General features: G+C 33.5%; 3 protein-coding genes across 3 annotated transcripts; 1 reads left to right on the top strand and 2 right to left on the bottom strand.

Moving 5' to 3' along the window:
• Nucleotides 1-1,593: 1,593 nt before the first annotated feature.
• Nucleotides 1,594-3,590, top strand: LOC141435792 (uncharacterized). The gene has a single exon (XM_074098616.1). It carries the CDS (start codon nucleotides 1,880-1,882, stop codon nucleotides 2,900-2,902), a length of 1,023 nt encoding a protein of 340 aa, XP_073954717.1. The 5' UTR covers nucleotides 1,594-1,879; the 3' UTR covers nucleotides 2,903-3,590.
• LOC141435793 (probable RNA-binding protein EIF1AD) lies at nucleotides 3,236-6,010 on the bottom strand. Its single transcript, XM_074098618.1, has 2 exons — nucleotides 5,516-6,010; nucleotides 3,236-4,626 (listed from the first exon to the last, which is right to left on the bottom strand). Exons 1-2 carry the CDS (start codon nucleotides 5,636-5,638, stop codon nucleotides 4,276-4,278), a joined length of 474 nt encoding a protein of 157 aa, XP_073954719.1. The 5' UTR covers nucleotides 5,639-6,010; the 3' UTR covers nucleotides 3,236-4,275.
• Nucleotides 6,011-7,472: 1,462 nt separating this feature from the next.
• Nucleotides 7,473-10,063, bottom strand: LOC141435794 (probable RNA-binding protein EIF1AD). Its single transcript, XM_074098619.1, has 2 exons — nucleotides 9,546-10,063; nucleotides 7,473-8,042 (listed from the first exon to the last, which is right to left on the bottom strand). Exons 1-2 carry the CDS (start codon nucleotides 9,666-9,668, stop codon nucleotides 7,713-7,715), a joined length of 453 nt encoding a protein of 150 aa, XP_073954720.1. The 5' UTR covers nucleotides 9,669-10,063; the 3' UTR covers nucleotides 7,473-7,712.
• Nucleotides 10,064-12,270: the final 2,207 nt, after the last annotated feature.

Here is a 12,270-nt window from a genome sequence, read left to right as displayed (position 1 = left end):
GCTTATAGTTTGTGTCCTTGCATTAATCAGAAATAATAGTTTAGGCGTTTCAACTTCCGAAAATAACAGATTTAAAAACAAAAAAAGTAAATACTAGACTCAGAAACTTGAACTTGATCTCTCATTGATCTCATGCTTTCTTCATTTAGTTGTCGTATTATCTGAGCCAAAGGTGATGGTCACGTGACCACACGAAATAGTCGATACCTATTTACAATAGTTTGATTTTGTGACACTGACTCACGCACCCATATAAGATGTCACTACATGCTCGCTGCGAACACTGTCAGTTGTACTCATACAATGGTAAAATGCATCAAAATTTACTGCATCACGCTGCACTTTTGATGCAATAAAGTTACTTTTTTTTGGATTTTGCTTGAAGAGCATATCCATAATTTACTATTCTCAAAAAATCCTCTAAGAAAACATGTCCGTGGAAGCTATGCGGGGTGTCCGTAGGTTTGTATGGAAGAGCAACCCCTTAACAGGAAAACAAAACATATGGCACACAATCGTATTATAAACACCTACTTAAACAATACAAATGACGCAATAATAGACCAAATTCAACGCATATTGTTACAGGCTTACCTTCACTTTTTCGCCATCTACCTCCACGGTCTTTATCATGAAATCCACACCGATTGTAGCACCTTGGCCCGGAGGAAACAAGCCCTGAGTAAACCTTCGCACGAGACACGTCTTACCCACCCCCGCATTCCCGACTAGCACAACTTTAAAGAGAAACTTATAATCCTCCATAGCGACACCGAATCACATTTGTCGAAATTCCAACAATAAAGGAATTAACAATAAATTAACTCAAGCACTCACGACGTTACGCTTTGATGAATTGACTACCTAATCCATTATCGTGTAACATGTGTATATCTCAGCGATTTAGTCGTGATCAAAGGAACATTATTTGATTAGATAAGGAGCTATAGATTGAATAAGCTACACAAAAAGACCTTTCCAAAACATTAGGAAATAGAGCGATTTGCGATGCGAAAGCGATAATTCAACGTCAATCAAGTCCTCGTTGCGCGTTTACAAAATTTGCTAGGCCTCAGGCCAACGATTCATAATTTATGACGCGACCTTTTTAATCTTTTACTCATAACTCATCCTGATTAAACTAACACTTCAAAATAGCAAAATGTTCCTGTTTCTTGTATATCTTGCCATTATTTGGTAAAAAAACATCTTGAAAACGAAATATGTATAAAGGTAATGGCGAACGAATGATGACAGCACAAATATTATTATTATTTCCCTTGATGGCGACCTATAGGACAGCACAAATAACTAACTTTGCAAACTATGAAGCTAATGTCATAATGACGTTTCAGTTCAAATATTTCACCCTTGTATTTGATCCGAAGAATGATAATAGCAGTCTTTTTACGGCAATAAAATTCAAAATCACTTTATTCAAAACTTATTTTTTTTAGATAAATTATAAATTAGATAATTATTAGTTTTTTGCTAGCTAAAAATAACAAAGATATTTTTTACTTGTTAAGTTTTTCTAAATTTCAGTTACTATGATAGAAGGATTTGCAGTTTTCGAACAGAACATGACATGACATCAATCAATAAAAGTCATATTGAAGAAATTTTATTAAATTGACATGGAAATAATATATAGAAGTTGAAATAAATTATAAGTATTAACTGATGACGAGGCGATATGGTCCCTGACTTTAGCCTGTCCGAACGGACGAAATAAAAAAAATCAATAAAAGTCAAAATAAGTCATCAGTATTCAGCCAGCAGTTCTTTTTCATCGACATTTTTCTTGTTTTTTCTCTTTAGCTGGTTAGAATATTCAAAATAGTTAGCGTTTAGTTACGCAAAATATTTCTTTTCAAATATGTCTTGTATAAATTACACGACACGCACAGAGGGTCAGACAAAAATTAATACGATAATATGGTCAGTGCCGAATTTCATAAACCTCCTAGAAAATAAAACCACAAGAGAATTTCGTACAGAGAAATCCAAGGATCCTATGATCGAATTAACAGAGTCAAGATTCCAGTTGAAAATGCAGTTTCTAGGAAGAGACAACGACATTATAGAAATTTACTATATGTCCCCCACTGCTGTTTTTTTGAAATCTATTTTGACAATTTGCTTGAAAAGGTTCGAAGAGAGGTCCATCGTGATAAAGGAATACCACACTGTGCACGCAAACAAATGGCAGTACTTGGCAACGTTATTCAAACGTGATATAGCTAGTTATGATGGGCGCGATATATTTTTACTCAGTGATGGAAGCTTACGGCTAAAGTTTCAATTTATTGTCTCTAACGATATAAGAGTTGATCGATCTTATGTACCTGAGACTCAGCTGAGTCATGATTTTGAGAACTTGCTCCAAAATGGACTATTTTCAGATGTCATAATGAAATCGGCAGAAGGTGTGGAATTTAAGGTTCATAAAGCAGTATTGGCGAGCCGAAGTGCTGTGCTAAAAGCCCATTTCGAACATAACACTAAAGAATGCCATACAAATATATTAGAATCACCTCTCGACACAGATGTCTTACGAGAAGTATTAACTTTCATCTACAGTGACAATGCACCGAGTGTAGTCGAAAGTCCTGAACGGTTACTTGCTGCTGCTGATTACTACCAACTTAGCAGGCTAAAAAGTCTTTGTGAGGAAGCTTTACATAAAAAATTGACAGTTGAAAATGCTATAGAAACATTACAATTGGCAGATTTACATTCTGCTAACACTTTGAAACAATTAACGCTAGAGTTTATCAAAGATGGCCAAGCCAAGCTTGTAACCAAAACAGAAGGGTGGGCAAAGGTGAAATCTGTTGAATTAATCAAAAGGATCTATGAATACATCATGGCAGATGATATTGATGCTGACATAAAATAAATTTGTCACTAAATAATTTTGTATGTTCAACTATGATGAGATTGATATGGCCAAAGTTCCAAACATAACTGTAAACACAACCTTAATGTTAAGGTTATAAAATTGTGTATACATATTTTTGGATCTTTGGCTGCCATAGCTATATGTTTGTAGTTGTATTGTGATCTTAGAATCAGTATTGTCTGTATTTGGCTTCCCATCAATAATTCAATCTGTTATATCTGTAGTCATAAGATGCTGTTTATTGCAATATTTGCAATCAAATTAAGAACAAAATCTATTTATTTGTTTAGGTGCTCACTTAATTAATAGTGGATGGAGAAAAAGTCCAACTGTATTAAAAATATAACTTTATTTTAATATTTTTACTAACAATTGTTTTAGGAAAAATAAAAATGTACCACAAACAATTGTATTAACTGTTAATACATTATAATTCTATGTATCAAATTGAGTGTATTTTAACAATAAAATGTTGTTTACAACACGGGCCCAATTACGTAATAAATAATATACAAGCTTGTGAATTTCAGTACAAAATTGCTTAATCTATTTACTTGTACCTACTTTGTTATGCAATTGGGCTCTGGTTGGAAATTAAATTACTAAAATTGGTTTTGGAATCTCTGTATTTTTTATTTCAATTCCAATTTTTTACTTTTACGGTCATCCCATAAAAACCTAAAAATAAGCAAACAAGCTGAGATATGTGGTGCATAGGGGAAATTCGTGTCTGTACCGTTGTCTAGCAGTGGTGTAGCAGTATAGCATGTGGCACGGAATGCTGAGGACCTGGGCTCGATTCCCAGTGCTGGTCTTATTTTTCTGGTTTTTCTGTGCATTTATATTTCAGTTTGTATTTTCAATTAAATTACTAACAATATTTACAATCATGAGGCCTTGGACAATTGTCACATTTACGCGTTTGTCATTTTCTAAAGGCATCCATACCCAACTTTTGTTTGTATGAGCCACAAGTGTATTATGCATCAAAAGTCTAAGGACTAATTTTGCACCACACATTGATATGACGAATGTAACAAATGTCTGTGATGCCGTATTGTCTGAATATACAAAGAAGGCATGACAACCTATCACATGAAAGTGAAGCAAGCTCTAATGTAAACATTTGAAAATCAATATGATTTTTGTTAGAGACGAGCCATTCATAGATTAGATACTTGGCTGGACCCCAAGTTCAGTTAAGCTACTTTAAGACCCCACTGCTATTCAGGGATCATCATCATCATCATCATGTCAGCCGAAAGACGTCCACTGCTGGACATAGGCTATTCAGGGATATTAATATAATATTGCACTAACTTAGTTCTGTAGCGCATAGTTCATCAAAATTCATAATTATCACAAAAGTCTCAATGTTTCAAATCATTGCTTTCATCAACACTACTTCCTTCACTATCAGAATCGTCTTCACTGGATTCACTATAATTTTGTAGCCTATTCCTATTTGTATTTTCAAACAAGTCACCATCATTGTCCTTCTCTCCCACATTTTTCTTTTCATCAAATTCTTCAGGCCAAATATTGTTATCTTTATAAAATTTTATAGATTCTTTGTTAAATATTTTGACTATTTCAGCTTTTACTTTGTTACCTTCCAGGATGGGTTCTACTAATATGTAATCTCCTCGTTTGACCCAAATATTTCTTCGGAACTTAATTGGCATTGATACAAGATAAACTTCTCCGCTGGGTGTTGATACCTTAAAATAAACAAATTAATTTAATTTTGTCTATACTTTGATACAGAGACAGCACTCCTTTTACCCTGCACAGTAAAAATCATCTGTACTTTTCGGATAGGATGGGTATGGTGACACATGTCATTAAGCAATTAAAGGGTTGTGACAATGTAAATTTGAATCAATTTATTGCGATTCTTAATTAAATGTGCTTATTAAATAGGGTGTGTAATCCATTTTATTAGTTATAGTTTATATTTTTCACTAGTTTTGCCTGCGGCTTCACCTGTGTAGCAAGTGTTTTTGCTAGTCTATCGGGATCTCACAAACCATGCGGTCTTTGTCAGAGTCTTTGTCACTAAAGTAATAACGGGAAAAAAAAAAAAACAAAAACTGTAATAACAAAATTGAATAACAAAGTAACAGTTCAAAACATCAAACAATATTAAACACTCGATAAAAAGACACATTTAAGAACCTTCACTCTCATACTAATTGACAGATGATGCAAGTCAAACAATTTGACAAGATTGTGGAATCGATTTGCTTGATAAGCAAAGTCAAGCTCTATTGAAATAGAGTTCCTTTTTACACAAAGAAAGTTGACAAGATTAAAATTTATCTTTTTAGTTTAAAAACATAATAATATATTTTTAAGTGATTTTTATTTATTATTACGAAATCTTTTAAGCTAGATATTTTTTTTGTTCTTTCGGGATTCAAGTATATTTTTTTTATAAATTATTGGCCTGAAACAATCATGGCGTGGAACGTGAAAACGCAAGTGGAACGCCTGTGGAAACTAATTTCTTCCTTCTGAGAATGTTTAACATGTAAGTAAAGATTTTACTAATAACAGATTTTTGTTTTAAGATTAGCTTAAAAAAAAGAGGTTATGTAAATAAAGCACCTGATGTAAATTATTCCCCATGCTTTTGAGGACTTTTACAACGCTATGATCTTTCTTAGGAAGCTCTAAGTCATCCCAAAGTGCTTCGTTCATCACATGCTTCCTCTTGGTAACTCTCGACATGCTTTTAAAAATTTTGAACTCTTGGACACTTGAACTTCACTTGAAATTGATATGTTACAAAATGGAATGTTATTGAAACTTTAGAATAATTGAAACTTTTCTTTAAATTCGCATTTAACTAAAGGAACGAGCTAATTTGCGAAAATATGCAATTGCAATTACTATAACGTCGACACAATCCGTAGGACAACAAAATACAACTGCACTACCACATGAGAATGAGACTGTAAAACCTTTACTTCTTTTACGGCGAAAATCGTTAATGTTAACGGTTTTGCAAATCGGCAACAAATCAATTAGACACTTAAGTTCAATACTTATGGTTGGCTTTTGCTTGACCAAGAAAGGTAAAGTCAAGATTTTTCAGCGATATTTATTACGCATGCCATAGTCCTTCTGTCACAATGACATTTGTACTATGGCCATCTAGGATTGGATAAGGAAGGACAAAAGGATGTGTATCGCTATGTTCGACGTACTCTTTTTAACGTTGCAAATGTTAATTCTTACAGCAATTATGTTTTGACAAGCGGAAATGTCTGTGGGGAATAACGACAACATGTATATGGGGCTCAAGTTGGTGGAAGGACTTAACCGGGTACAAGGTATCCCCCTGTATATTAATCTGTCGCCCTTATATTAATCTGTCCGCTTTAGGCTCCCCTACTAATAGTAGAAAGTCAGTTTATTTGCCTATAATATGAATCGTTAATGCGCCGCGAATATTGAAAAGACAGAACAACAGATCATTACTAATTTTATGATTAAAATTCGGGTTTTGTTCCGCGTACTTACCTTGGTTTTAGAGAACCTCGATATTTCGGCACAGTTGCATGCGTCATGATCTCATGATCACGAGACGACTGGTGAATTGCGGGTATGCTAATGATCATGGCCAAAAACTTTTTTTAAATTTAAAAACTAAATAAGTAAATAATATTAATCACTTTTTAAAAATAATAAGCACTCGATTAAAAATAAAACTGCTTAGTCATGTTCAGTTACTTTTAAAAGTTGGAATTCATTAATTTACCTGTTCTGGTAGAATAAGTATTATACTGAAGATATAGTTATTTATATTAAATATAATGACCCGGATAACTCACGTTTAACTCATGTTTCGGGCTACGGATTAGCCCGAAACATGTCGAGCTAAACTCGATTTAAGACGTGAGTTATCCGGGTCATTATATTTAATATGAGTGAGTCTCACGGTAGTTTCATGTTCAAAATATAGTTATTTAATAATTTTAAAAATAAACTTTCATTTGTAATTACTTAAATGTAAAATTAAAAAAAAAACCGTTGGTATGTTATGATAACAAAACCAAAAAGATGAGGAAATTGTATTGAAGGGCTAATTCCTTCATTGAAGTACGTACCATTTTATTGGCGCTTTATTTGAATAAGATTTGTGTTATGATCATTTTGTTGATACATTTTAACCCTGATCTTGTCATTTTCAATTTAAAATATCATTAGTCACATTGATTTTTAATTATGGTCGTCAGTATCAAATTTCGGTGACGCTTTTTCAAATTTGCAAGTTTTTGACGTTTGCAAATTTTGGTGGACTGTAAAACTTTTGAATTTACTTGGTGAAACACTGGACCATTTAGTAAACTTGTTTAATATAGTTTCATTGGAGAACTTAATTTTATTCAAAAGTCTTAATTTGAAAATTACCACCAAAATTGGCAAAGAAATAAGCTTGTTGCGATTCACCCAAGAGGAAAATTAACGATAGCAATGCCAAATAAGGCAGACCAATTAATTTTGGCTAAGGCCTCATATTAAACCAATGATTAACAATGGAATGAATAAAAAAATGAAATTGTATTAAAACCAACTATTTTACTTCGATAAAATAACTGTTTCCAGAAAACATCCGAAAGAAATTTAACAAACAATTTATAATTATTACGTACCTAGCTACAATGTGTATCTTAGCGTGTCAAATTAAGATTTATACTAGCAAAAGTCACATAAGCAGGAATAATACATAAAATACAATTTTACTGTAATTTATTATCTTGTGGATTTCCTACGTCAAACAGAGTACGTAAAAAGCTAATTAATCTTCAACTTCGGTACCTCGTCCGCTATCGGAACTATCTTCACTACAATATTGAATATGATAATTCCTATTCAAATTTTCAAAAAAGTCAATGTCATCGTCCTTTACTTCTAAAATTTTGTTCTCTACGAATTCTTCTGGCCAAATATTGTTTTCTTTGTAAAATTTGATAGAATCTTTATTAAAAATTTTCACTATTTCAGCTTTGACTTTTTTGCCTTCTAAGATAGGTTCCACTAAAACATAGTTTCCTCGTTTGATCCAAATACTTCTTCTGAATTTCGTTGGCATTGATACATAGTGAACTTCTCCACACGGTTTTTTTACCTGAAAAAATAAAAGGAATAAAAGTATTAAATTAAAATGTTGCCTGAACTCCACAAGTTATCAGGTTAATAAACTACTTGCGAAATTTAGTTTTGGCTCTAATTTGCTTTTAATGAGGGCTATCGTTTTTTGCCTTTCTAGATGGCGCCACTGTTGCGTGAGGTTATTAAGTGCGTCTTTCAAAGTCTTATTACGGGCGTGAAAACAAAGTTTAGATTAAAATCATATTTAAAACACCTTAAAACCGTACCATAAAAATATCCAGCAACCACAGTGTTGCTAAGTCCCGTTTTGTTCGGAAAAAAAGGGAGGACAAAAGTGTCCGAAAGACAAAACTGTCTCAAAACACAGACATTCATTGCCCCTTAACGCATAATTGCCATAATTAATTTTAGGTTATGCAAAATATTCACAAAAAAAAATCTTATTATAAATAAACCCGCTTAGCTCACCCAAAAACTATGAGATTTGACATTTCGGAGACCTCACACTACACTAGCGCCTCTAGCGGCGAATTCATATGCGATAGCCCTCATTGCGGTACAGGTTAGAAACTACCTACTGTAGCACCAATAACATAAAAGCAATATACTACTTGCGACATTCCTTGCTACTTAAATACTTTAATTACGGTAACGTATTATCAATTAATTAGACGCTAATGTGCGAAATACTTAAATTGGCTTTAGCTAGCCAGTCAGTAAGCAAGGTGATTTAAGATAATTCAGCTACGGTGACGTCATTGTCATAATGAGGGCTATCGCGAATGAATTCGCCGCTAGAGGCGCTAGTGTAGCGTGAGGTCTCCGAAATGCCAAATCTCATAGTTTTTGGGTGAGCTAAGCGGGTTTATTTATAATAAGATTTTTTTTGTGAATATTTTGCATAACCTAAAATTAATTATGGCAATTATGCGTTAAGGGGCAATGAATGTCTGTGTTTTGAGACAGTTTTGTCTTTCGGACACTTTTGTCCTCCCTTTTTTTCCGAACAAAACGGGACTTAGCAACACTGTGGTTGCTGGATATTTTTATGGTACGGTTTTAAGGTGTTTTAAATATGATTTTAATCTAAACTTTGTTTTAACGCCCGTAATAACAGACTTTGAAAGCCACACTTAAAAACCTCACGCAACAGCGCGCCATCTAGTGAGACAAAAAACGATAGCCCTCATTACATTTGTGTCTATAGAAGACTGTAACGCTACGTTCGACGCACTCTTTTAAACGTCGCAAAAGTTAGGTCTTGCGGAAATCAGTTTGTCTATGAATCGTTCTTGTTCTTGTGCGAATATTTGAAATTTAATCATTTAAGAAACTTAAAGTAAATTTAAATTAGATAAAAGAACAAGAGTATTACCAAGTTAGTTAGACTTATAAATGAATGAAATGACAACAATCAAATAAAATCTCATTTAAATTTGACAGGAAAGTTACGGTTAATTTAAATGGGGTAAAAAAGTAAGTTTAGTTACTAATACCTATAGTTCAAACAATAACTCACCATATGCAAGTTGTTCCCCATACTTCTCAACACCTTAACGATGTACTGATTTCTAAGAGGAAGTCGTTGATCTTCCCACTGAGCCTCGTTCATCACATGCTTCCTCTTGTTTCGCAGCGACATAGTTTATAATTTGTTTCCGAGTTACAGAAAAAAAGAATAAAGGCTGGAGAATTCCTTTGCAATTTGAATGCACACAATCAGTTTTACTCTCCGATGTACGAGCAGACACCGAGTTATTCGCATGTGGGTGTGTTCACACCGAGTTCCGCGAGCAGAATGACAAACCGAGCGAGTTTTTCGGCTTTTATATGCAGTCAGTCGGTACCACTACTTAATTGCCTTTTAAGATAAATTAACAACTTTAACAACAACAAAAAAAGGAGAATTTCTTTGGAATTTAAATGCACAGAATCGAGTTTACTCTGCGATGTACGAGCAGACACAGAGTTATTCGTAAGCGCGTGTATTCACTCCGAGTTCCGCGAGCAGAATGACAAACCGAGCGATCTCCCGGCTTTATATGCAGTCAGTCCATACCACTTAATCGCTTTTTATGGTAGTTTAAGAACTATAAGTAAGAAGGCTTTTGCATTGATTACCCGGTGACTGCTTGTTTGTTAATATGAAGTTTGTCATCATACTTGCTAATTGATATTTAATACAATGACAGTAGGTTGTAATTCAACCACTTTTTTATAATTGCCTTTTAAAATAATAACAAATTTAGGCTCTTTGTGAATTCGGTAACTTTGCTGTTGCATTGAAAGAAAATGCTCCCAAAACTTAACTGTCTTACATTTTTGCCAGTACATTTGACTCATTTTATTAAACACTTGCGATAAAAACAAGATTATCATTGAATTTTAGATAAGTAAAAGATTCAGTTTGTCAGTTCATATCATCGTATCTCCTAATGCTACCTTGGCTGCTGAAAAAATATTTTTCATCACACTTGCTCGTAAACAGTGTCGTAACATGCAGGCTACCTTAGTTGATAAAACCCTCGACCTTAATGTGCTTGTCATGAAACCCGTGGTCGGTAAATGAGTCAGTGCCCGTACTGATGGTGCTGCAGGACTACATGGTGCACACGCACGGTTTTGAGGGCACGCTAGCCTATCGCCAATAGAAGAATTATATTTTTCTTTTACAAATATAAAATTTTACTTGCAAATGTGATGAAAAACATTGTATGTCGCACGGGCGGTACTAGAATTACGAACATCGAGCCCTCAGTCTTCGAGTTAGACTCTCGGTAATTCCGTTTATTCGTTATTATGAATATGAGGACTGCATGCATTTTTCAGGAATAATTGACATCTGAGTTGAGGAACCGATTCGTTATTTGAATATGACTTGATTACAGAGACTCAGGGACAAGTCAAAGTCAAAATATCTTTATTCAATTTAGGCTATAACAAGCACTTATAAATGTCAAAAAAAAAACTACCACCGGTTCGGAAAAACCTCTGTTGAGAAGAATCCGGCAAGAAACTCAAGTGTTTTTTTCTGTCCATCAAGAATTAATTAAACTATGGATTCTGATAAGTAATTCAAGTTTCTGGGCACGCTTACAAAGACTTGCAAAACGAAGAGGTTTTAATCAAACTTATTAAACAGGTTTCTTAATTTTACTCAGCATTTATTTATATACTGTTATACCTTGCCTTTAAAAAATAAAATAACTTGAGTAGTACGTGTAAATAAAAAAAACTCAATACCAACTCACTCAATTTCAAGCAAATTTTATTACAAAGGCGGAAGAGTGAGCATAGATAAATTCTGTTAAATCAATACATTGGTAAAGCGCCTTTTAATAGCTCAGCTAGGGATTTTAGTAGTGGCATTGCATTATGTTGTGCGCTATAACCGCGCTCGTGCGTTAGACAACAGCATAAATACTTTCTCAATACTTTGTTATTCCAATTAGATTGTCTTTGGAGATACTTCTGGCTTTTCCAAGATGACCTAGATTAGATAGCTAGAACTGATTCTCACATAACGCCAACATTTCGTTAAATAACTTTATGCGAATTAATATTATGTCTTTTAAGAGTTATGTGTTTCTATTTTTATGGCACTGCACCGTTATAGGTAGAGTCATTCGCGGTGACGCGTGCCGTGATTCTTATTGTGGTCATTAATGTCTAATTTTGTCAAAATCACGCGTCTTGGTGGATGGCACTAGATATTATATGCGTAGTGATGTTGTGAATTTTCATTAGAGGACAATTAACGAAAACCAATGCCAAATAAGGCAGACCCATTCATTTTGGATAAGTCCTTATATTAAACCAATGATTAACTATGGAATTAATAAAAAAATGATATTTGCATTAAAACCAACTTTATTTTGACATTTCGACAAATAACTGTTTTCAGAAAGCATTCGAAAGATATTTCACTAACACTTTTATAATTGTTGCCTACCTACACGTATTTAAGTGTGTCAAATTAAGTTTTATATAAGCTAAAATCATATAAGCAGGAACAGATAAAATACAATTGTACTGTAATTTATTACTATCACATATCACATTTTTTTTACAAATAACTATATGGATTTCCTACGGCAAACAGAGTACCAAGCTAATTAAAATTAAATTTAACAGTAACGTGTTAGCAGGAACTGAAAGTAAAAGGTTTATTTGTTCAAAATTATATATATTCACTATACCATTGAATACGATTTTCCAAATTCATATTTTCAAAAAAGTTTATG

This window comes from Choristoneura fumiferana, chromosome 15 (genome assembly GCF_025370935.1).
Source record: "Choristoneura fumiferana chromosome 15, NRCan_CFum_1, whole genome shotgun sequence".
Lineage (NCBI taxonomy): Eukaryota > Metazoa > Arthropoda > Insecta > Lepidoptera > Tortricidae > Choristoneura > Choristoneura fumiferana.
This window is presented reverse-complemented; position numbering and strand designations above follow the sequence as displayed.

Coding starts and splice junctions, on each gene's coding strand:
- LOC141435792 (XM_074098616.1), top strand. CDS start 1,880: ATGTCTTGTATAAATTACACGACACGCACAGAGGGTCAGACAAAAATT.
- LOC141435793 (XM_074098618.1), bottom strand. CDS start 5,638: ATGTCGAGAGTTACCAAGAGGAAGCATGTGATGAACGAAGCACTTTGG. Junction 4,627..5,515: donor TGGGGAATAATTTACATCAG/GTGCTTTATTTA, acceptor GTTTATTTTAAG/GTATCAACACCCAGCGGAGA.
- LOC141435794 (XM_074098619.1), bottom strand. CDS start 9,668: ATGTCGCTGCGAAACAAGAGGAAGCATGTGATGAACGAGGCTCAGTGG. Junction 8,043..9,545: donor TGGGGAACAACTTGCATATG/GTGAGTTATTGT, acceptor TTATTTTTTCAG/GTAAAAAAACCGTGTGGAGA.